Below are 25,131 nucleotides of genomic sequence, written 5' to 3'. Positions count from 1 at the left end.
CTGGGAGCTGGGGGCTAGGGCGCTGCCGGAATCTTGTGCTTCAGGGCCTCAGGGACGGTTGGGAGAGAGTGGGTGGGGAGCTGGGGCTAAATCTCTAAGGGAGTTGGGGCGATGAGAAAGGCAAGAGAAGTCCAGTCTTCTCTGTTCAGGTGCAAAGGAAGCCCCCCGGCTCCCTAGGAAATAGGGGCTTTCTCTAACTTACAGGACCACCATAGAGAATCCCATTGGGAAGTTTGGAAACAAGACTGTGTGAATCTGAGGAGCCACCTGTCGACTTAAAGGGGAGAAAGAGGCCGGGGTGGGGTGGTGTTCGCCTGTAATTCCAGTACTTTGGGAGGCCAAGGCGGGCAGATCACTTGAGGTCAGGAGTTCTAAACCAGCCTGGGCAACATGGCAAAACCCCGTCTCTAAAAAATATACAAAAATTAGCTGGTCGTGGTGGCGTGTGCCTGTAATCCCAGCTACTCGGGAGGTTGAGGCACAAGAATCGCTTGAACCTGGCAAGTGTAGGTTGCAGCAAGCTGAAATCACGACACTGCACTCCAGCCTGGGCGACAGAGCAAGACTGTCTCAAAAAAAAAAAAAAAAAGTGGGGAAAGAAGGGGAGGGGTATGGTCCTTGTGATGTGTTAGGAGCCTCTAGCCTTTCCAGAATACAGAGAAGGTGAAGACTTTTGCTTTAACCTGTGTGTGTGTGTGGGGGGGGGGGTGTCCAGCTGGAATGGTTACTCGGCTGAGAGCCATCTCCCTGCTAGACAGACCCTGTTAACAGTTTGATCCATTCAGCCAGTGAGGGGAAGAGAGGTCTTTAATAATTATCCCACTTCCATTAGAGAATTCCCCCTCCGCCCCCAGTCCAGCTGCATCCCTAGCTATGCTCTGTCATTTTCCACTCCTCACCTCCAGAATTAGGGGACTGGGTGTCAGGATCTGCTTCAGACTCTTCTAAGTCATGTTTGGAGGGGGTGCTGAGGGGAGGAGAGGGTGTTCAGCAGTGGTGTTTGCGGTTGGATGCCAGGAGTATCTGGTGGGGGAGAGGGAAGGACGTAGAGGGATGCAAACGAATCCCCTTCTCTCTCTTCCTCCTCCCAGCCCCAGCCATCTGGCTCCAGAGTGGAGCCAGGCACCGTGGCAGCTGACCCCAGAGTCAGGGAGGTGCCGCAGGAACACAGGAGGGTGAGAAATGGGGAGCAGGTGCTAGTTTGTCCCTCCCCATTCTCTTCATTACTAGTCCAGTGGCCTGGCTTGAGGTTCAGCCTATTCCCTGGAGACTCTCCTTACAAGTTGCTGATAAAATGACCATTTGCCCCTTCCCCTTTCTAGTAGCTTCCGGAAAGGAAATGGGTGGGGAAAAGAGAGGTGGGTGGGTGATCAGCCACATCTGATGGGATTGAGGAATGTTTCAGGACATTTGGGGTCAGTCTGCCCTCTGTCCTCTGGATGGAGGGAGAAGCACAGCTGCAGAATGGGAGGCCTTATAGCAGGAAGTAAACATCCAGCTGTTGGGCACACTGTCACCCCAACCTCATCCTTCCTCAGAGCAGCGAAGATCCTGATTAGATGAGATGAGGCGGGGTCTCATTCAGGGATGAATATGATTGCAGTCTTTCTGCACCAGATGGGAAGAATGGATCCTACCTCGTTTTCTTTTCTAATCCCAGGTGGTCCTCTCCTATCCAACACCCCTCTCCCAGCCGCTCCTGGCTGGAATAGTCCTAAAGGTTGCCCTGGAGACTAGGCCTGGGGCTCGGAAGGGGTGGGGGCAGTCAGTGGGGCACAGGAGTAACCGGCTCTTCCGGAGCAGAGTGGAGCCAGCGGTGGGTGTGTGTGGGTGTGGGGAGGGGCGTGGCTACACCCGTCTGACGGGCGCAGGCTCCTCCCCTGCCTGCCCAGTCCCCGACTGGCCGGCCCCCTTTAAGACTGGGAGCGGGAGGTAGGAAGGTCCTCCCTCATCTGCCCTGGAAAAGGGAAGGGAAGAAAAAGGGATACCAGCTTCCTTACCCCCACCCCCATCCCGCCGCCCTTGAGGCGTCAGTTTTATGCCTTTCTTCCCCAGCCTTTTTTATTTGGGGATAGAGAGGCATTTCTTAGCAGAAGTTTGCCAGAGCCCTCCTTTCTCTAGAAGGAAGGAAACCTCTCCCCTGAGTGTGACCTCCACCTACTCAGGGATTTGAGGTCGGCAGGCTGTTGGAGGAGTATTTTTTTTTTTCCCCAAGGTGACCTGTAAATCTGTTGTTTCGACAGGGAGGAGAGAAGGGTTTTGGTTTCCACCTGCCTATTCCCTCCACTGGTAATCTACTTATCTCGAGAGAGGAAGAGAAACCCCCTTAGCCTTCTCTATCTGTGGCCCACACACTCTATGAGCCTTTGCTAAAGCTAGCTTCCTTCTTATCCTCTCTGAGCCATTTGTAGGGGATGAGGGGTGGGGTGGAGTCTTTCCCCAAAACTCGGGAAGAGCCCACCCCTCTGTGGAGTAAGGAAATCCCATCTAGACTGATGGATCTCACCCCCCAACTCTGCCCATTTTTCAGATCTCTTTCCTCCTCAGACCCCCAGAGGAAAATGTATTTGTTGACACGCCCCCCCCCGACTTGCCAGAGTTTCATCATCCCCACTCTGTCGCTTTTCCAGAATATTCAGCAGCCTGAGCTTTGCACAGTTTAGGCAATTGTTTCTAGAACTGCGTTGCACTGAATTGAATGGGAATTATCTTGAAGCCTGCAGAGTGTTGAGTTGCAAGGAAAGGAAACCAGGTTAACTTTCTTGTCATATTTTATCTACTATTTGACCTTGAAGAAGTCATTGAACCTCTTTGGGTCTTAATTTCTTCATCTGATGAAGGAGAGAAGGATGAACTAGAAATTCTCTAAGCTCTAATATCATATGACACTGTTCTTCATCCTGGGGCTCTGCAATAGACATTTTAGGTGACAGCCAAACTCTAGTCCTCTGCTAGATTTTACTTTTCTGTTCTGAGTTTTCACACAGTTATGTAGCACTGTCAGAAAAAAATTACCAGAATTATAGAATGGGGGGACATTTGTGACGTCTTTTTGCTGATTAGTTTTCAGCTTATCCTTTACTTCTCTGACTGCATTTAGGCTACACTCAGGTCTTTGCTGTCTGGTTCCAGAGCCGAACCTTCTTTCCCCTACGCACAGGAATCTTTCCTTTCCAGTGACCAGGACCCTGCAGATGTCGCCAGCAAAGTGGTGATCCAGGCAGGACCAGGCAGCACTGAAGCGACAGAGGTGAGTGGGTGGCAGACTCTCTTGCCTCTCCCCATCCCTTTAGCGCCCTGAGTGAGTAAACTTTCTATTTCCACGTTTCCATTACCCTACCTGGGAAACAACTGCCCCCGAAATTCCCCTGACTCTCACCCCCTACCAGCTTGTTAGAGAAGTGGCACATGCCTTTGGGCCTAGACATTTGGTCTAGTCTTTTAGGTTAACCTTGGAACTGTGGCACGCCTTTCAGTTTGCCCTGTGTGAAGCAGGACTACTGCCGCCATGAGATGCGGGTGCAGAGGGAGCTGCCAGTTGGGCAAGGTGGCCAGGGTTGCAGGAGACACAGCGGCGCTAGGACCCAGGTCCGGGTCGGGAAGAGAGGCTGGCAGGCTTTAGGACCCTGTGGCGGAGGCCGCGTTGGGAGACTCTCTCCCGGCCGAGGCTTCTCCGCCCCCTCCGGCTGCGACTCACTCCTCCCCCGCCGGCCATGTTGGCTCCTCTCGGGCCCCGCGGTTGAGCCGCGTCCCCCTCCCCCCTCCCGGACCCCGGACCCCAGACCCCCTCCCCCAGCGGGCGTCTCCACCTCTTCTGGCGCCCGGAGCGCGGCCATGTGAACCGCCTGTTACCCGGGGAGAGACGAGCCCCGAGCCTGGCTGGACGCCGCTGCCTCAGGTTTGTGGGGTCTGTGGCCAGGGGCCTGAGGGGGAGAGAGCCCCACTTTCATCCGAGACTTCCCCCGGGGAACAGAGGCTCCAGAGCCGGCTTGAGCCACGACGGGGCAGGAAGCCGACTGGAGCTTATTTCCTGAGAGGATCCAACCTGAGGCGAGGGTCTCCTTGCCCTAGGGTCTGGGAGGAGAACAGGGCTGGTGGGGCTGTTGAGGACCCCGGATGGGGCCGCGGGGGCAGGAGGAGCTGTAGGGGCTCCTGGCGACGGCTGTGAGGAGGCGGAGAAGCCACCTGGCTGGTGGAGATGACTCCTATGGGGGACTTGGGGTGGAATCCCCGGGAGGGGCTCCACCTCCTCGGGTGGGGGTGGGGATTGCCTGAGCGCGAGTGGTGGGTGAAGGGGTTCCCTTGGCGGGTTAAACGCGCCGTTTGCAGGGAGCTGGGCGTTTTGGCTGCGGTGAGTGGAGGGCGGAAGGGGTTTCCAGGGGTCTGAGGGTGTCTCCCTCGGGGAGCGCACCCATTCTCTTGAGCGTGGAGATCAGCAGAGGGCCTTCCTTGATGAGGGTGGTGCTGCGCTTGGCTCGGGGCCCTCGCGTCCCGGGAGAATCCCCCATTCCAGGGATGGAGGTTGATAGGGCTTCCCCTGAGGCTTTTGAATTTGAGCTGGGCTGAGGGGCAGAGGGAAGAATAAATAGGAATTCCTTTTTCCAAGGAGATTCCCCAGTGAGGGGATCCCCGTTTCGTGGCAGAAAGGTGATCTCGCATCATCCCTTTCTTTCTCGGTGTTCCCAGTTTTCAGGAGAAGGCAATGCCAATAGCAGTTATCCTTTGTAGGGTTTATTGAAGTGAGAGATTTGTCTGCTTTGGGGGGAGACGGAGGGGGATAGCTTGCACCTCCATCTGTACACAAACAGCCCTTCCCCCAGCCTCCCGCAGGAAGTGGCCGGGAAATGGCAGCTGTGCGTTTGCTGCTGCGTGTCTTGTTGTTTTGAAATGTCCATTTTAATCAAATTTGGTTTCATTTTCTGAAGCCTTCTGGGCAAGCTTGGATCTTGCCAACCATGTGGTCCGAGAGACCTTTCGTTGGACTTTTTTTTTTTTTTTGCAAACTTGTCAATTGGAAGTAGTCAACTTCAGTTGACTCACGTATCCCAATCCCTCCTCCCGAACATCTCTGTCTTCCTGTCTGGTTTTGTTTTGTTTTCCCTTGAGCTAGAGGTCATAGAGATGCAAACTCAGTTACCTACCAGCGGGGTACACTCTATATAAGTGATGCAAATTCCCTCAGCAAAGAGAGCTGTCACGGAGACTAGGGATCTTTTGTGGCACTAGCTTCTTGGGGTCCTACTTAGTATAGTTATTATGACAGTTTCTATATTGCAGAGCACCTGAGCTAGGGAGTTGTGAAGAAGGATAGATTCTGAGAAGTGGAGGAAGAGGAAGCGGTGAGGAAGATTTAACTATTAGATGGATTTGTGTGTTGGGGGTAGGGACTGATTTACCGACTGAGATTGGTGAACTCGGTCCTCAGTGGTGATTCTAGCCTGAGGGCAGCCCCTGTGGGAAGCCTGTTATTTGACTGAGGGTGCGGGAGATACTACCTTCTGCAGAACCAGCTAATTAGAATAGTACAGTTTGTTATCATATGACTTACTCTTTAATCCATAAAAGAACATCTCCCCTCTTATTCTTCTTGGAGATTGGTAAGCGTTTCCTCTGTTCCCTGCGAAGTCATGTGCCCAGATTTTTTTTTCTTTCTTTTCAGTTGATAATCCCAGGATATTTCTCCTGTAACATATAGTGATGGACTGTGTGCTATGTCCCCAGGCATTTTGTTGCACGTTGGATTTGGTTAGGGGCAACAGTTGGCCACAGAATTTTATTTTTCTTTCTTTTCTTTTTTTTTTTTTTTTTTTGAGACGGAGTTTTGCTCTTGTCGCCCAGGCTGGAGTGCAGTGGTATGATCTCGGCTTACTGCAACCTCTGCCTCCCCGGTTCAAGCGAGTCGCCTGCCTCAGCCTCCCGAGTAGCTGGCATTACAGGAGCCCGCCACCACATCTGGCTAATTTCTTTATTTTTAGTAGAGATGGGGTTTCATTATGTTGGCCAGGCTGGTCTTGAATTCCTGACCTCAGGTGATCTACCCACCTCGGCGTCCCAAACTGCAGGGATTACAAGTGTGAGCCACCACACCTGGTCTCTTTTCTTTTCTCTCTTTTTTTTTTTTTGAGATAGGATCTCACTCCGATGCCCAGGCTGGAGTACAGTGGTACCATCATGGCTCATTGCAGCCCCAACCTCTTCAGCTCAAGTGATCCTCCCACCTCAGCCCGCTGAGTAGCTGGGACCACAGACACGCACCACCACACCTGGCTAATTTTTTGTAATTTTTGTAGAGGTGGGGTTTTGCCACTTTGCACAGGCTGGTCTTGAACTCCTGGGCTCAAGTGACCCGTCCGCTTTAGCCTCCCAAAGTACTGAGATTACAGGCATGAGCCACCATGCCCAGCCTATGACCACAGGATTTTAGATTGTGAAAGATAAAGTTGTTTTTTTTTTGGAGATGGAGTCTTGCACTGTTGCCCAGGCTGGAGTACAGTGGCACCATCTCAACTCACTGCAACCTTCGTCTCCCAGGTTCAAGTGATCCTCCTGCCTCAGTCCTCCAGTAGCTGGAATTACAGGCACGCACCACCGTGCCTGGCTAATTTTTGTATTTTTAGTAGAGACGGGGTTTCGCCATGTTGGTCAGGCTGGTCTCGAACTCGAACTCAGCCTCCCAAAGTGCTGGGGTTACAGGCGTGAGCCACCACGCCCAGCCTTGAAAGATAAAGTTTTAAGATTATTTGGACTATTCTGAAAACTACCTAAGCCTGTCATTTAAATCATCCTTTCACTATTTATTTTCCAGGCAAAAACCTCCCACCTAGATGAAGATCCCTAGATAAAAGATCCAGTATGGGAGCAGATAGACACTTATGATTGTGTGAAAGTGACATCATCACTAGTAAGATAGCATCATTGCTCTTCTCACTGGGGCTATTGGGGTTTTTGATATTCTGGAAACAGTAAAAACAAGTCCATCTGTCAGCATCCTTTTTCTTGCCCCTGATTAGTTCCTTTAAGTTGCTATCCGATGGGGTTGATTTTTAGTTCCCCTTTCTTCAGCCTTTGGTTACCTGAATTGGCACTTGGCAGAACAGCAAGTTGATTTTCCCTGTTTGGGGGTTAAAAGAGTAAAGAAAGGAGAAAGAACTACTCCTGAGTCTTTGGACTTTTAAAAGAAAAGCTGATTTTAAGAAAATAGTGATTTCATTTGATACATGATTGAACTGGGAGTTGAAAGAAGCAAACCTTTCATGGCCTTCTTATAAAATGGGTGCATTTTTCTGTCAAGAGAAATATGTTTCTTAATATTTTAAGCTTCTTGATGAAAGAAAAAATCTGAGATGTAAAGAGAGCTATATGGGCTGATCCCAGAGCCAGTCTAGAATGAAAAGTTCATCTTGTAGTCTTGCGGCTCTGGAATCAAGTATTACTAGGAGAGAAGCAAAGCTTGTTAAGGTTACTGACAGTGTCTTCCTGCTGTTGACCTTTCTTGTCACCACTGAAGAGGTTAAGCACCAAACTGCTATTTTTGTTGTTAAAACAGTATAGAAGTTAGTAATTGATAGTGATGTTTGACCTTGTGTGAGATGTATCAAGAGCAGCAATAATGCCAAGTATAAAATTTGAGGTAATTCCCGGGGCAAATAATCTTCTTGGTTTGTTTCTTAGAATGTTGGTGTCCTCATATGCCTATGTATAGCCCAAATGAATAGTTTCTCAGTATTATCTCATGTGGGTCAGAAGGACTATTTTTTACTAGCTTGTCAGTCTGCCTAATTTTGAAATTAAACAAATTGTGCAAAACAAAAAATCCCATCTTTGAAGACATCTGGAAATTGTTTGTCACTAGCAGTAAAAGTAGCATTGGCTTAGTGTTTTGTCTTGTTTCCTCATTAAAGAGAACAATTATTATGGGGGCATTTTGCAGACTAAAATACTGTAATCTTGCCAAAAATTTACTAAACAAAGGAAGAAGTTTTTAAGAGATAGGTCGTCTTCCTACTTTTAGTCTTTTGAGGTTGGACTCTGTAACCTGCCTCACGAATGGGGTCCTTAACCTGCCTGCTTAGCTCATTTTTCGGGGTGGAAAAGGTAGAGTCCTGAGCTGTTAGAGTTGAAATTCTGGCCAGGCACGGTGGCTCAGCCTGCAATCCTAGCACTTTGGGAGGCTGAGGCGGGCAGATCACCTGAAGTCAGGAGTTCAAAACCAGCCTGACCAACATGATGAAACTCCGTCTCTACTAAAAATATGAAAATTAGCTGGGCGTGGTGGCGGGCACCTGTAATCCCAGCTACTCGGGAGGCTAAGGCAGGAGAATTGCTTGAACCGGGGAGATGGAGGTTGCAGTGAGCCGAGATCGTGCCACTGCCCCCCAGCCTGGGCGACAGAGCCACACTGTCTCAAAAAAAAAAAAAAAAGAAAGAAAGAAATTCTAAGAAACAATCAGAGCTGAAAGAGGGAAATAACCTTAATATAACCTCTGGACTGTGGCCTTTAGTGTCTTGCAATTTCAGAGGCATTCCCGGTCTTCTGAGAGTAAAGTGACCGGAAGTGTGACAGAAAACCTAACCTGTAGTTTCTTTAATTAACAAATGTATAAAAACCTATTATATGCCTTGAGTGTTCTGTTAAACCAAGCAGAACGTTTTATTAATTCAGAGCTTACATTTATTTATTTTTCTGTTTTGTTCATTTGGTTGAGAACAGTGGTGCGATCATAGCCCACTGCAGCCTCCAGCTCCTGGGCTCAAATAATCCTCCTACCTCAGCCTCCGGAGAACTTGGCACTACAGGCATATGCCACCACGCCTAGCTAATTTATTGCCTTTTTACATTATCAGTACTTCCCTATTTTCAGGCCTTATTTTCTTCAAGGAGTGGCTATCTAAGTACATCAAGATTTGGGGCCTTTCTTCCCTCTTGAAATTTTTATCTCTGTGAAGAATGAAGCTGAATTTTTTTTTGTTCTCTGAAAATAGTAAGAGCAAAGCCCATGACCTTCACTGGAGAGTAAGCTGGTAGTGGCAGAAAGGTAGACTCAACAAATATTTCCTTTGGTTCTTTCATATACTTAACACTAAATTAGGTGCTGGAGATATAATGGTGGAACTTATATCCAACTGATGCTGTGGAACAAACATAATGTAGAATAAATAAGGACAGAGAACAGTCATCTTTGAAATCTTCTGAACAGTCTGGACATGACAGTTTTCTTTGAGTAGCCCCCTCTTAGTGTAGTCTTCCTTCTTTCATTATCTTTGTTCTGCCTTACTTGGAGTCCTGACTAGGGAAGGTAGTTAAGGAGAGGATGGATATTTTGGGCCTTGGTCAGTATATGATATAGTTTGTGTGAGTCAGAGTTGAAGGCAAGCTTGTTACCAGGGCAGTCAGAATGGGTTATCGTGATTGGAGAAGAGGGCATATTTATTTTGTGGCTTGGTACTTGGAATTTTTTTTTTTTTTTTTTTAAATGTAAAGATGGGGTCTCACTATGTTGCCCAGGCCAGTCTTGAATTCCTGGCCTCAAGTGATCCTGCTGAGGTTGTATAGGCATGAGCCACCTCTCCTGGCCTACTTGGAGCTCTTATTGGTGGAGGAAGATGGCTTAGCCAGGGACATGAGATTTTTAGATACAAAAGTGAAAGCATCCTCATTTGCAGTGTCAGGAACTGGGACCATTGAAAACTTGGAACTTTCCCAAGGTGTGGGGCAGGAATGGGACAGCTTTTGCATTAGAACGGAGTTTCTCAGCCTTGGCACTATTGATATGTGGGCCAGATAATATCTTTGTTGTGGGGGGGCTGTCCTGTATATTGAAGGATGCCTAGCAGCATCTCTGGCTTCTGCTTACTAGATGCCAGTAGCACATACCTTCAGAGATTACTAAATGTCCCCTACAGGGCAGAATTGCCCCGGATGATAACCTCTGTATTCGAGTGTAGTGGGTAATCCAGAGATGTGTAGAGTTAAGAAATATCCTTTGGGCCGGGCGCGGTGGCTCAAGCCTGTAATCCCAGCACTTTGGGAGGCCGAGACGGGCGGATCACAAGGTCAGAAGATCGAGACCATCCTGGCTAACATGGTGAAACCCCGTCTCTACTAAAAAATACAAAAAACTAGCCGGGCGAGGTGGCAGACGCTTGCAGTCCCAGCTACTCGGGAGGCTGAGGCAGGAGAATGGCGTAAACCCGGGAGGCGGAGCTTGCAGTGAGCTGAGATCCGGCCACTGCACTCCAACCCAGGCTACAGAGCGAGACTCTGTCTCAAAAAAAAAAAAAAAAAGAAATATCCTTTGGCCGGGCACGGTGGCTCAAGCCTGTAATCCCAGCACTTTGGGAGGCCAAGATGGGCGGATCACGAGGTCAGGAGATCGAGACCATCCTGGCTAACACAGTGAAACCCCGTCTCTACTTAAAAAAAATACAAAAAACTAGCTGGGCGTGGTGGCGGGCGCCTGTAGTCCCAGCTACTCGGGAGGCTGAGGCAGGAGAATGGCGCGAACCCAGGAGGCGGAACTTGCAGTGAGCCAAGATCGCGCCACTGCACTCCAGCCTGGGCGACAGAGCGAGACTTGTCTCAAAAAAAAAAAAAAGAAATATCCTTCATGATGTTCACAATTACAAAGCTAAAATGTAGTGGTGTGATTTTTACTATAGAATTTGCCTTTGCTGTTTAGTCAGGATAACATTTGAAATCTCTCTCATCCCCCCCAACTCCATCTTAGAAACCTCCCATTTGTGAGATTTTGGTGTACTACGTGAGAAGAATGAACCAGAGAGCTTCAGGGACCACCGCAATATCCAGCTGTAGGGTGTTAATGTGTCTTGTTGTCCTGGGGGGTAGCCTCAGAGGCTGGAGGGTTAGAAATGGTCAGGGAGGACACCTGTAACAGTGTTGAAATATGTAATATTTATTTCAACACTTTGTGCTTTGTCATTTTGTCAGCCTTTTTTTTTCTCTTCTTTTCTCTTCTCTTCCCTTTTTTTTTTGAGATGGAGGCTCACTCTGTCGCCCAAACTGGAGTGGTGCGATCTGGGCTCACTGCAACCTCCGCCTCCCGGGTTCAGCCTCCCGAGTAGCTGGGACTACAGGTGCCCGCCACCGCACCTGGCTAATTTTTTGTATTTTTAGTAGAGATGGGGTTTCACCATGTTAGCCAGGATGGTCTCGATCTCCTGACCTCGTGATCCGCTTGCCTCAGCCTCCCAAAGTGCTGGGATTACAGGTGTGAGCCACTGCTCCCGGTGTTGTCAGCCTTTTTCTATTAAAACCATGTCACAGGCCCACAGAGTAGCAGCTCTTTGATTGAGACTGAGAGAAAAGCAACCTATTTGACCCTGTGGGGAGGGCTTTATTGCTTCAAGCTTATAGGGCAATGTCCCTTGTCTTACAAATGAAACATAGGAGCTCTTAAAAGATCCATGTATATACAGCTGGGACTGGGCTGGGTGCTTGCCTGAATGTACTTCCTGGTGTGACAGTCATCTGCTACTCTAGGGGTTGGGCACTGGCTGATTTCTTTTCTCATTTGGCGAAAATCCTATTAGTTCAAAGGGAGATACCTTCCTTTGCTTTACTGTTTTTACTAGCTCTGAATGGGAGGACAGAGTTTACCTTTAGGGTTTATTGTGAAAAGCATCCTGGGTAGGAAGGTTAAAATGAAATAAACCTAGGTTTATTGTTGAGAGGAGATGTTCACATTTCCTTTGTATTCCCATACTGTGACATAATTAATTCCCATATTTAAGTAACATCTGAAATCAGGAGTCAACCTGCATATAAAGAAGTCTGGCTGGATTATCCCTAGTTTTAAATTATATTTATATTATATGTAGACTGTTTAGACCTGACTGGTTTTTTTTGTTGTTGTTGTTGTTTTTTTTTTTTTTTTTGGAGATAGTGTTGCTTTGTCACCCAGGCTGGAGTGCAATGGTGTGATCTCAGCTCACTGCATCCTCCACCTCCTGGGTTCAAGCAGTTCTCCTGCCTCAGCCTCCTGTGTAGCTGGGCTTACACGTGCCCGCCACCACACCCAGCTAATGTTTTTGTATTTTTAATAGAGATGGTGTTTCACCATATTGGCCAGGCTGGTCTCGAACTCTTGACCTCAGGTGATCTACCCGACTTGGCCTCCCAAAGTGCTGGGATTATAGGCATGAGCCACTGCGCTCGGCCAGGCCTGATTATCTTTTTGGAAACTGCACAGTCTTTTACCGTTTGTCTAATAATAGTAGCTAACGTAGTCCTGGTGAGGTGGCTTACGCCTGTAATCCCAGCATTTTGGGAGGCCAAGATGGGAGAATTGCTTGAGTCCAGGAATTTGAGCATCATGGGCGACATAGCAAGACCCTGTGTCTACAAAAAAATTTAAAAATTAGCCAGGTGTGGTGGTGAGTGCCTATAGTCCTAGCTACTTGGGAAGCTGAGGCAGGAAGATCACTGGAGCCCAGGAGTTCCAGACTGCAGTGAGCTATGATCATGCCACTACACTCCACTCTGGATGACAGTGAGACTCTGTCTCAAGAAGAAAAAAAAAGCTAATGTTTATGGAGTGCTTGCTGGATGACAGACACTGTGCTGGGGCTCTAATTTAGATTTTCTCATTTAATCCTCACCAGTCCTGAAAGTGGGTACAAAAATTGTTACAGATGATGAAACTTAGGCCCAGCAAGTGTAAGTAACTTGTCCAAGGTTAAACAGCTAGCTAGTAAATAGTAGAGTTGAGATTTGAACCTAGAGCCCACTACATTGTGCTGACCACATTGCACAGCACAAAGACAATATTATGCGTCTAGGAAGCTTCTTGTAAATGAAGTGGTTGTGATTCTGATGACAGTTCAGTAGAGACAGGTAGAGAAACCGATCTCAAATACCAGATAACTTCCCATTCATTTTACTTCTCTGATTTCTGTGAGCCATCCACATATTGTTATTAATACTTACAAAAACCAGGATATGCTGTGCTTTTCCAGAGCAGCAGATAGGAGGTCACAACTTTTTTTGTGGATTCAAATAGAGAATGCAAAAATGAACTGTGACCCATCATTGAGGAGGATACAGTTCACTGCACATAGGACGGAAGTTGCATGTGTCTTCTATACCAAGGGAGGTGTGCAAAAAACTGGGGAGAGGAGAGGTGAGGAGCAGATGAAATTGGCCCTCTAGGCATAGTATTTCCAGAACTTCTGAAGTGAAGTATTGAATGTCCTCCTTGCTCTGTGGTACAAGCGTTGGAAGGAACCTAACTAGAGACTAAGGAATGAACTTTCCTTTCATTCTTGCACTTCAGAAGGATTATTAATCTCATGATACTTATTTTTCAGACCCCCTACTGCTGAGGAGTAACTGCTAACTATACTAGGGAAATCCTGGCCGGGCGCAGTGGCTCACGGCTGTAATCCCAGCACTTTGGGAGGCCGCGGTGGGTGGGTCACTTGAGGTCAGGAGTTCGAGACCAGCCTGGCCAACATGGTGTAACCCTGTCTCTACTAAAAAGACAAAAAATTATCTGAGCGTGTTGACGGGTGCCTGTAATCCCAGCTGCTGGGAAGGCTGAGGCAGGAGAATTGCTTGAACCTGGGAGGCGGAGGTCGCAGTGAGCTGAGATCACACCCTTGCACCCCAGCATGGGCAACAAGAGGGAAGCTGTCTCAAAAAAAAAAAAAATAGGGAAATCCTGGAGGACCCTGTCTTTTTGTTTTTGTTTTTGTTTTAAGACAGGGTTTCGCTCTGTCACCCAGGCTGGAGTACAATGGCATGATCTTGGCTCACTGCTATCTCCCCTTCCCAGGCTCAAGCAATCCTCCTGCCTCAGTCTCCCAAGTAGCTGGGACTGCAGGTGCTCACCACCATGCCTGGCTAACCTGGGGTCTTTTCACTGTAAAGACTCCGTTTTTTCATTGATGCATGGCAGGTTTAGGTGTGCTACTTAATTTAGAGCAAGCTTGTCCAACCCACCCAGGACAACTTTGAATCCGGCCCAACGCCAGTTTGTAAACTTTCTTAAAACATAACATGGAGATTTTTTTGTGATTTTTTTTTTTTTAAAGCTCATCAGCTATCGTTAGTGTATTTTATGTGTGGCCCAAGACAATTCTTCCAGTGTGGCCCAGGGAAGCCAAAAGATTGGATACCCCTATTTAGACTAAAGATGAGATATCCTATATGGGAGATGAGTAAGTCCTGAAAACTTTCTCCCTTAAATCAACAAAATGCAAATTGCTTTTATTTTGTAGAGATAGGGTTTTGCTATGGTACATAGGCTAGACTTGCACTTTTGGGCTCAAGTAATCTTCCTGCCTCATCCTCCTTGAGCAGCCGAGACTACAGGCAGGAACCACCATGCTCAGCTAACTTTTTTATTTTTTGTGGAGACAGAGCCTTGCTGCGTTTCCCAGGCTTGTCTTGATCTCCGCTCGACCTCAAGCGATCTTCCTGCTTCGGCCTCTTGAAGCACTGGGATTACAGGCATAAGCCACCATGCTTGGCCTATTTTTATTTTTAAAATTTCAGTTAAAATTGATTAAGATACAGACAATTCACACATACTATGCAGAGTTTATATTTCATGCTCAGAATTATGCTATATTCACATTTATACTAGTGGTGTCTAATTTGTAGTAATGTAGCATATTTATGAATGTGACTCTTGCAGACTTTGGCCAGTGGGCATATATATATATTCTTTTTTTTTTGAGACAGGGTCATGCTCTGTCACCCAGGCTGGAGTACAGTGGCATGATCATGATCATGGTTCACTGCAGCCTCGACCTCCTGGGCTCAAGTGATCCTTCTGCCTTACCCTCTCCAGTAAGCTAGGACCACAGGTGTGCCCCACCACATCCTGCTACTTTTTTTTTTTTCAAGATGAAGTCTTGCTCTTGTTCCCCGGGCTGGAGTGCAATGGCACGATCTCCACTCACTGCAACCTCTGTCTCCTGGGTCCAAGCAATTCTCTTGCCTCAGCCTCCCGAGCCTCTGGGATTACAGGTGCCTGCCACCACGCCTGGCTAATTTTCGTGTTTTTAGTAGAGACAGGGTTTCACCATGTTGGCCAGGCTGGTCTCGAACTCCTGACCTCAGGTGATCTGCCAGCTTTGACCTCCCAAAGTGCTGGGATTACAGGTGTGAGCCACCACGCCCGTACACCCTGCTACTTTTAAAATGTTTTGTAGAGACCGGTCTCACCATGTTATCCAGCTTGGTCTCAAACTCGTAGCCTCAAACAGTCCTCCTGCTTTGGCTTCCAAAGTATTGGGATTATAGGTGTGAGCCACTATGCCAGGCCTCATCATATATGTATTTAACCAGTGTATTCATTCTGTTGTTTTTGAAATGGAGTTTCACTCTTGTCGCCCAGGCTGGAGTGCAGTGGTGCAATTTCGGCTCACTGCAACCTCTGCCTTGCAGGTTCAAGTGATTCTTCTTCCTTAGCCTCCCGACTAGCTGGGATTATAGGCGCCCGCCACCACCCAGCTAATTTTTGTATTTTTAGTAGAGACAGGATTTTACCATGTTGGTCAGGCTGGTATCGAACTCCTGACCTCAGGTGATCCACCCACTTCGGCCTCACAAAGTGCTGGGATTACAGGCATGAGCCACCACACCTGGCCTGAATTCTTCTCTTTTTTAAAATGTAATAACATAATTAAGGAGTTGCTTTTTATGTATCAAGACAGATTACGTTTCTCACATATCAAGTTGGTATGCACTAGGATATCACAAGAATCCGATTGATATGTTAGACTTGAGCAACAATTCTGGCTTCTGTTTACTTTCTTTCTTTTCCTCTATCAAAGTTAAATTCATTCTGATCAAGGGCTTCTCATCATTATTAGTAGTATCCAGAAAGGGTGAAAAACCTTTTTTTTTTTTTTTTTTTTTTTTTTTTTTGAGACGGAGTCTCGCTCCGCTGCCCAGGCTGGAGTGCAGTGGCCAGATCTCAGCTCACTGCAAGCTCTGCCTCCCGGGTTTACGCCATTCTCCTACCTCAGCCTCCCGAGTAGCATGTGCCACCTCGCCTGGCTAGTTTTTTGTATTTTTTAGTAGAGACGGGGTTTCACCGTGTTAGCCAGGATGGTCTCCATCTCCTGACCTCGTGATCCGCCCGCCTCGGCCTCCCAAAGTGCTGGGATTACAGGCTTGAGCCACCGCTTCCGGCCCGGGTGAAAAACTTTTTAACCATACCTCAATGAGCCATTGCACCTTACAAATATAAGTATCTTGCTATTTTCTCTGTGACCCTTTCTTTATATTTAAGTCACAAAACTAAAATATTAGGAAATAACTGTAATAGACATAACAGAATAATATTTTTTGGGACACCCTCATATTTAATCAATTTTTCACTGCTGACATTTTTCTGACCCATGTTCTTGGGGAGCATAAAGAGTAGAATTATTGCTGGTTGATTTGAGGTTTGCCATTATGATCACCTTTCTGAAATGTATTCTCCTTTTCAAATCCCTTTACTAATGTAACTACTATCTTGAGATGTCTAGGGCTATGGATAGGATAATCAGAAATTATGTTTAGCTCAAGTTTAATAATGAAACAAAGAGTGTTTATCAAGTATGCTTTTCTGTCAAAAAGATGGCTTTGAGAACCTTTTGTGGGCCTGGGAGGGAGACTTTACCTTGAGGATAAAAACAAAAGGATGGAGAATGTTAAGTGTTACAGTAGAGGGCTAATATCTAATATAGAAGGGTAACCTGGGCTGAGTGGAGCTTACACAGAGGGAAAACTCCAGGCTTGTATCTTGGTTTTTCTCGCTAACTCGTTTTGTTTTTTTAATCACCAAAGCTGGCTTTAAAAGACTATTTTCTTAGGGTCATTGCTCAGCCTTGGGGTATATTTTCTCCTTCTTTTTTCTTAGCTTGTACTTTCCCTCACGCAGTACTTAGGTAGGAGAAGGGTAAGTAGGTGGAGGGGAGGGGTCATTCCCCCTGGAATAGTCCAGGTGACATAACCTTGTTTAACCGCCAGTATTTTTTTCCCCCTCTCTCTCCCCTCCTGCAGAAATGGAGGCAAACGACCATTTTAACTTTACTGGCCTTCCCCCTGCACCTGCTGCCTCAGGACTGAAACCCTCTCCTTCCTCAGGGGAGGGCCTCTACACTAACGGGTCTCCCATGAACTTCCCCCAGCAAGGGAAAAGTGAGTGTGAGGGCTGCTTGGCCTGGGGAGGGAATGGGCATCAACCCTTAAGGGCAGATTCGTGGGGGATTATTTTGCTTCACTTTGGTCTAGCTGCTGGAGAGAAATCAACTTCTATGAACAAGTTCTAGGGTTTTTTGCAAACATTTTTTTTTATTGACCTAAGGTTGGAAGAGGTTAGGAAAACCCAACGGCTTTTTCATCTTAGCCTGTTCTTCTGTCAGCCCTGTTCCCCTGGCTACTGACAGAGCGGTGAGGTGGCTACTGCTGCTGCTAACCAGGTTGGACTCATGAGAGAGATAAAGGACTAGCCTTCTAAGAAGCTGTTTTTAGAGGTTAGGAAGCTACACTGGGCCAGTACTGAGAGTTAAATGAAGTGCAAGTTGCAGTGTATTGCCTTTTAGTTTGTACATCAGAGAAAGGCAGATGCTAGAAGTACTTATTCCACCTTCTGTCCTTGGATGGAAGGTAGGGACAAGGGAAAGTTTAGTGCTTACCTAGTTCCCCAGAGAGAAGTTCATAATTCCATATGGAAGTGTTGCTGCCAGGATTGGGTCTTTTCCTGGATTTGGCTTACCAGTTGCTCTGTACCATGACTCTCCAGGTACCTCTATAATCTTGCTTGGGTTTCAGGTCCTTTATACTTGGAAGCAGAGAGAAGCCCACATGCTTCCTTCCTTCCTTGCAGCAGAAAAATACTGCTGCTTCTCCCTCCTATCCTCTCCAAAAGGGTTGCAGATGGTAGAAGCTCCTTTATTTCATTGGGTTCCACCCAACCTCTCAAGCTTCCTTAATATCTTGGTTCTTTTTGATTGATTGTCCTCCATTCCAGAGGTTGCCATTGATGTTGATAGCTGAACTCTACAGCACTGCATGCAAAGGTCTCCCCCACCCTCCAGCTGGCATATTACCTTCTAGTGCCTATAGGGAAGGGCCAAGCCCAGCCTTCTGAGCTGGGTTCTTGTCGCTGTGGTGACTGCAAATTCTATTCTTAGCCCAGCACAAAGTGCTGGATCTGCATGTGCCAGTGAGGTGGAGGTTGTCCCTTTTGGTGCCATTGTGGGGCCAAATAGGCACTGGGGAAAGGGGGCCCCTGGAGAATTCAGTCATGCCCCTCCAAGGGAAGAAATCCCCTAGGGAATGAGAGTAGGGCAGAACGCAAGTCACTGTAGGGAGTCTGCAAACAGTTTCATTTAATTAAAAACAAAAGGCCAGGCATGGTGGCTCATGCCTGTAATCCCAGCACTTTGGGAGGCCGAGGCAGGTGGATCACGAGGGCAAGAGATCGAGACCATCCTGGCCAACACAGTGAAACCCTGTCTCTACTAAAAATACAAAAATTAGCCGGGCGTGGTGGTGGGCGCCTGTAGTCCCAGCTACTCGGGAGGCTGAGGCAGGAGAATTGACTTGAACCCGGGAGGCGGAGGTTGCAGTGAGTCGAGATTGCGCCATTGCACTCCAGCCTGGCGACTGAGTGAGACTCCATCTCAAAACAAACAAACAAAAAATAAACCACACAAAAAAGCCAGTAGTAAGCAGCAGCATCCAGCTCTGCTGGTGGCTCCCATGGCAGACCTGGAGTGCTCTCCAGCCCCCTACTCAGCAGCCTCAGCAGCAGTTGCTAAGCCTACATCCAGGAGCCTCTGGGCTTGGTGTTCTCCAGAGACCCAAAAACTGGATATAGCAGGGGAGGAATCCCCTTTCCCTTTACCATGTCTTTTTCTAGTCAGTGCTATTACTTTGGGTTTGTTTTGGTAGAGTTGCTTGCCTACATATCTGTAACTGACCTTTTCTTTCCTTCTCTGCCAGGTTTGAATGGGGATGTGAATGTTAATGGCTTATCTACTGTATCTCACACTACTACTTCAGGGATTTTGAACTCTGCTCCCCACTCCTCCAGCACCTCACACCTCCATCACCCCAGCGTGGCCTACGACTGTCTCTGGAACTACTCACAGTACCCATCTGCCAATTCTGGCAGCAACCTCAAGGACCCACCCCTTCTCTCCCAGTTCTCGGGGGGACAATACCCACTCAACGGCATCCTTGGGGGCAGCCGGCAACCTTCATCCCCAAGTCACAACACTAACCTTCGGGCTGGGAGCCAAGAGTTCTGGGCCAACGGTACCCAGAGTCCCATGGGGCTTAACTTTGATTCACAAGAACTGTATGATTCCTTTCCTGACCAGAATTTTGAGGTGATGCCCAATGGACCCCCTAGTTTTTTCACCTCCCCACAGACTTCTCCTATGTTGGGATCTAGCATTCAAACCTTTGCACCCTCCCAGGAAGTAGGCAGTGATATCCACCCTGATGAGGCAGCAGAAAAGGAGATGACTTCAGTTGTGGCAGAGAATGGCACTGGCTTGGTAGGCAGCCTGGAGCTGGAAGAAGAGCAGCCAGGTATAACTGGGTTGGTGAACTGGGTGGGGAAAGGGAAAATGGAGCTGGGGGGGATAGTGGCTTTTTGAGGTGAGGAAAACTTGTCTTTCCAGCTCTCTGCAGTGGAGGCTGATTTGCATGTTGGTGATTAGCAATTAGCAGAGCCAAGTGGCTGGTGTTTTTGTGGCAGCAGCACCAGCTCGGGAGTGGGAGTGCAAATTATTTCAAGCTCATGCAGAGCTTCTGGCCTGGAGAGGGCAGGTGGGCGAGCCCGAAACAGCCCCAACAGACACCCTACATCAAGAAAGGCTTCTTTCAAAATATATGAAGTGGTTAGGGTCTAGCAGTGAGCATTGAGGCTGTTTTAACTAACTGTGGCAGGAGCAGACTGGCTGCTAAAGTCGTCTGAGCCCAATGTAGTGATTGGCATACGAAGGAGGGAAGGAAGCAGGCAGAGCATATCATTATTTGTCTACTCAGTTTCCTTTTTTTGTTGTTTAGCATTAGTACATGTGACAGCCCCTCTCATCTTTTCCCTCAAAACAGATAGAAGCTTAGATTCCAGTTGATTCCTGATACAAGGGTAATCACCACTCTGTATAATTACAGGATGTTTTCTCTGTTTCCCACTGGATGGGGGAGATATCAGAGAACATGATAAAGATCTTATCTCAGACCCCACTCTCTTTTCCTCTCTTTGCCTGCTGTAGGATTGATTTTACCAGTACCTCTGTGCTCAGAGTATCTTGATGTGATCGGTTCCCAGCAAAGAACTGGCCGCAATAAATGTTAAATGAATGAACATCCTTCTAGCAAAGACTGACTGCCTAATATAGCTAAATGAACCAATATAAGGCACTGATTTTGACTTTTGGTCTCTCCTGGGATTTCCTAGAACTGAAGATGTGTGGCTATAATGGCTCTGTCCCTTCTGTGGAATCGTTACACCAAGAGGTCTCAGTCCTGGTCCCTGACCCCACAGTGAGTTGTTTAGATGATCCTTCACATCTTCCTGATCAACTGGAAGACACTCCAATCCTCAGTGAAGACTCTTTGGAGCCCTTCAACTCTCTGGCACCAGGTAGGTTTGGAGGCTGGCTCCATTTAATTTATCCATGCACAGTAGCCAACCTTTACCTGAAAGAGACAGTAAAATGGGAAAAGTATTAGGGAATCCAGGGCATTGGGGCTTCCAGGTAGGCCTAAGGCAGACCACAGTTACATGCCACTGGCCTTGTTGCACTAACTGAACTCTGAGCTGAATTGGTTTATGTCCCAGGTTATTTCCCAGTATTACTTTTGGCCAAGAGCTCTGGGCTGTAATAATTCACTGGATAGGGACTTATTACCACACAGTTGATCTTTCTGGGTTCTAACAAACTAGGAAGAAAACATTTGTCAGTGAGCAGTTACCTTTTACCCCACTGAAGTACAAGAAAGACATATTTTATGATAAATCCTAGAATTTTGCATAGGTCTCTGGGTAGATAATACCACCAATGCCTTTCCTTCCATTTTCATCTTGTAGAGATGAGGTCTTGCTATGTTGCCCAGGCTGGTCTTGAGCTCCAGGCCTCAGGCAATTCTCCTGCCTCAGCCTCCCCTCAAACTTTTGTGATCCCTACAATCTCATGACTACTCTTTCAGGGAGAAGGCTTTAGTTGTTACCTAATTTAATATTAGGAAGAATCTTCACACTGTGGGAACTAGAATTGGATATTTTCTGACCAGTGTTTCTTAAGTCTTGCTTTCTGATTTTTTTTCTCATTATCCTGCTCTGATTTTTCTACCCTTGTGAACAGAGCCAGTGAGTGGAGGACTATATGGTATTGATGACACAGAGCTAATGGGTGCAGAGGACAAGCTGCCTCTTGAGGACAGCCCTGTGATTTCTGCCCTTGATTGCCCTTCCCTCAATAATGCTACTGCCTTCAGTCTCCTGGCAGATGATAGTCAAACATCAGCCTCTATCTTTGCCAGTCCCACCTCTCCACCTGTCCTAGGGGAGTCTGTCCTGCAAGGTAAGTGAGGGTAGGTAGGACAAAGAAAGATGAGAGAATAAGTTTCACAGTTAGGGCCTTAAGAGTGGGAAATCTGGCCGGGCGCAGTGGCTCACACTTCTAATCCCAGCACTTTGGGAGGCCGAGGCGGGCGGATCACCTGAGATCAGGAGTTCGAGACCACCTGGCCAACATGGTGAAACCTCGCCTGTACTAAAAATACAAAATTAGCCAGGTGTGGTGGCACGCGCCTGTAATCCCTGCTACTTGGGAGGCTGAAGCAGGAGAATCGTTTGGCCCTGGGAGGTGGAGGTTGCAGTGAACTGAGATTGTGTCATTGCACTCCAGCCTAGGCAACAGAGCGAGACTCCATCTCAAAAAAAAAAAAAAAAAAAAGTGGGAAAGCAAGAGCACCTTGCTGGGAGCTGAGGGGCTATGGGATAGTGTATGGTGGGACTAAAAGAGGCACAGACTGCTATACTCTGACCTGTGCCCTCTGCTTTGAAGAGCTTGTGAGACTTGGAATTTGTAGGGAGAAGGAGGCCAGAGCCTTTACTGGCACCAGGTAAAAGGTATTTCTTCACACAGTGACATCTGTAGCATCTTTACCCTTTAATCTTCATGATTGGTTGGGAGAAAAAGCTGCTACTTTTTCCAACCCTAGGGAAGACCCCTTGAAGTAACCCTGTTTAGCTTGGTCCAGGTTTGACTGAGTAGATTCTCTTGTTTTATGTGATGCCTTTTTTTTTTTTAAAGCCTATCCTGTCCCTTTGGATTCTAGATAACAGCTTTGACCTGAATAATGGTAGTGACGCTGAACAGGAAGAAATGGAAACTCAGTCTTCAGACTTCCCACCATCCCTGACCCAGCCAGCTCCTGATCAGTCATCCACTATTCAGCTACATCCAGCAACCTCACCAGCAGTCTCGCCAACAGCCTCCCCAGCAGTCTCCCTAGTGGTTTCTCCAGCAGCCTCCCCAGAAATCTCTCCAGAAGTTTGTCCCGCAGCTTCTACAGTTGTCTCTCCAGCAGTCTTCTCAGTGGTCTCTCCAGCTTCCTCAGCAGTCCTCCCAGCAGTTTCCTCAGAAGTCCCCTTGACGGCTTCAGTGACATCCCCAAAAGCCTCTCCTGTAACTTCCCCAGCAGCTGCCTTTCCAACAGACTCCCCAGCAAATAAGGATGCCAACAGCTTCCTAGAAACCACTGCTGACCTGGAAGAGATCACTGGAGAGGAACTCACTACTTCTGGTAGTGGTGAGTATCCAGATTCTATTCTATCCCTGTCTGGTTCCAAGAAACTTTTCTGTCCCATGTTGCAGTTAGCCTTTCCCTGCTGGTCTATTGTTTAAATATTTTGTTTGAACTCTTAACTTGGGTATCCCTTCCTCTCAAGGTGATGTCATGAGGAGACGTATTGCTACCCCAGAAGAAGTTCGTCTTCCCCTCCAACATGGGTAAATGCTCTAGTTTGCTACATTTATTGACCTTGACAAGTTTAATGCACAACTCTAGAAAGAAGGGAACGCCTCTTTTCCTCTGAGATGGGGGAGGAATGAGCCAGACAAGAGTAGATTACAGGACAGTTATCTGCAGTGATAATGTTTCTTGGCATGAGATTCCTAGGTTTTCCGTCTTCTCTCAAGGTCTGTCTTCCATCACCTAGTCTTTCTTCATCTTGTAGTGACTCAATTTTGTCCAAGGAGCTCCAGCTATTATCTTTTTCAAACCCTAGGGCTTACATCCAAACTAGCTGGCTTGTCCTATTTCTGTAGAGAAGGGATAGTAATGAATGAGGAGCGACTTAGTACTAATGAATTGAGGTGGTTTTGTTGTTTTAATGCTCTTAGGAGAGGTAAGGGCAGGAACAGTACATGACCAAAATGAACAAACTAGCTGACACCAGGGCCTTGTGGAAATAACTGCCTTCCTGGATCTTCCCCACTCCTCCCCTTCAAGGCTACTTGTGGTCACCAAGTCTGAGTACTGCTTAAAATTTTGAGAGAAAGATTAGAGTTAGTCTTAGAATAATATTGCTCAGAACACAGAGTTCCTAACTAAACCCTGGCATATTGAGTCTTTTCATGGAGTCAGCAGCAAATTTACTTTTCTGCTTGCCTCCCTGTCCTTTGTCTTCTGCTTTTATTCCCCTTAGGTCTTTATCCTCTTTACTGGAAATCCAGTAACTGCCCTGAATGGCTCAGGGAGGGGTTTCTGACTGCTTATCTCACTGATTTTGTAAAGGGGGGTGGAGATCTCTCTGAGCTTGTGCAGTTTGGTGTATTGCTTTTCTCCTAAGGACCTTGGTGTATTTGCTGGAGCTTAAGTCAGCCTTCTATCCAAGCTTATCTCTGTTGGTGCTTTTGCATCTGCATGCAGTTCTAGAGATACAAATGTGGGGAGGGCCATCTGCTCAGAGGGCTTGGCTCTTAGGTGGCATGGGAGTGGGTAGGGGTGTGACCTGGCGGCAGGGCCCATGTGCTTCTCTGGCAGGTGGCGGAGAGAGGTGCGCATCAAGAAGGGCAGCCACCGATGGCAGGGGGAGACCTGGTATTATGGTCCCTGTGGGAAGAGGATGAAGCAATTTCCAGAAGTGATCAAGGTAATGTAGCTTTTTTTTAAAGGACTCCTTTCTTGGGCTCAGTGGACTCCTTTCCACTGCCTAAGACTCCGTTCTTGGGCTCAGTGGCAACAGGCTGCCATTGTCTGCTCTGGGTCTGTTCTGCTTGTGCCTTCGCTGACCAAATACATGGTAGGATTCCAGCTTTATTAATGTTACTTTACTTCCTCCTCTTAGTACCTGAGCCGCAATGTGGTACACAGTGTCCGCCGTGAGCACTTCAGCTTCAGTCCCCGTATGCCTGTTGGAGATTTCTTTGAAGAAAGAGACACGCCAGAGGTACAGACCTAAGGGTTAAATATGCTTTTGTCCCTGAGGATGAGTTGGTGGACAAGCTGCAGCTTCCTCTTGTGGGGTTTGAAGGTTCTGGGGCATTGAATGGTTCCAAGGGTCTAGTGGCCTGCACCGATTCCTTCCTACTGTAACAGTCTCCCTTGCTACCTTAGGGCTTGCAGTGGGTGCAGCTCTCAGCAGAGGAGATCCCATCGAGGATTCAGGCAATTACTGGCAAACGGGGTCGACCTCGAAACACTGAGAAGACTAAGACTAAGGAAGTCCCCAAGGTGAAACGGGGCCGAGGTCGGCCACCTAAGGTCAAAATCACTGAGCTATTGGACAAGACAGACAACCGCCTCCTAAAGAAACTGGAGGCCCAAGGTACAATGGTATTTCTTACTTTGGAATTCGGCTTCCTCCGTGAGGTATCTAAAATGTTGATGAATTGCTAATACCTGGATTTCCCAGGAGCGTGACTAACATTATCTGGGAAGAATGAATCTGAATCAGCTTCTCTTTGGAATCCAGCATCATAGTCCCAGTGCTTGGGAATGCTTCTTTTCCAGCCATACTCTTTCTTGAGTTGCTGCTACCAGTGAAACCTTGGGCTGTCCCCAGATGTGTTTAGCCCAGAGGAGAGGACTTTCTTGCCCTTTCTTTTCATCTTTTAGCTCCTTATCTTATACTGGTTCAGTTG

The 25,131-nt window shown here is 47.5% G+C and overlaps 2 protein-coding genes across 18 annotated transcripts in view; one reads left to right on the top strand and one right to left on the bottom strand.

Annotated features, from left to right (window-relative positions):
• BAZ2A (bromodomain adjacent to zinc finger domain 2A) overlaps positions 1-25,131 on the top strand; it is a 40,773-nt gene that overhangs the window by 2,038 nt on the left and 13,604 nt on the right. For 2 of the 12 annotated variants that reach the window (XM_008003681.3, XM_008003680.3), the window contains exons 2-10: positions 17,021-17,158; positions 18,968-19,561; positions 20,436-20,621; positions 21,343-21,561; positions 22,322-22,795; positions 22,935-22,995; positions 24,032-24,140; positions 24,336-24,437; positions 24,605-24,815. In XM_008003681.3, coding sequence (XP_008001872.3) covers positions 17,021-17,158; positions 18,968-19,561; positions 20,436-20,621; positions 21,343-21,561; positions 22,322-22,795; positions 22,935-22,995; positions 24,032-24,140; positions 24,336-24,437; positions 24,605-24,815 — 2,094 coding nt within the window. Of the gene's footprint in view, positions 1-3,100; positions 3,251-3,730; positions 3,899-6,805; positions 6,902-17,020; positions 17,159-18,967; positions 19,562-20,435; positions 20,622-21,342; positions 21,562-22,321; positions 22,796-22,934; positions 22,996-24,031; positions 24,141-24,335; positions 24,438-24,604; positions 24,816-25,131 lie in introns of those variants that run through there. The other 10 variants (XM_037996925.2, XM_037996924.2, XM_037996923.2 and 7 more) reach the window with 10 other exon arrangements.
• The window catches only part of RBMS2 (RNA binding motif single stranded interacting protein 2), a 94,991-nt gene continuing 90,430 nt past the window's right edge, over positions 20,571-25,131 (bottom strand). For all 6 annotated transcript variants that reach the window (XM_008003698.3, XM_073020868.1, XM_073020867.1 and 3 more), the window contains one exon: positions 20,571-20,677. In XM_008003698.3, the coding sequence (XP_008001889.3) occupies positions 20,604-20,677 (74 nt within the window). In that variant the 3' untranslated portion in view covers positions 20,571-20,603. The remainder of the gene's footprint in view (positions 20,678-25,131) is intronic.

This window comes from Chlorocebus sabaeus, chromosome 11 (assembly GCF_047675955.1).
Source record: "Chlorocebus sabaeus isolate Y175 chromosome 11, mChlSab1.0.hap1, whole genome shotgun sequence".
NCBI lineage: Eukaryota > Metazoa > Chordata > Mammalia > Primates > Cercopithecidae > Chlorocebus > Chlorocebus sabaeus.
The sequence above is the reverse complement of the archived record's forward strand: the minus strand, read 5'-3'. Positions and strand labels throughout refer to the sequence as shown.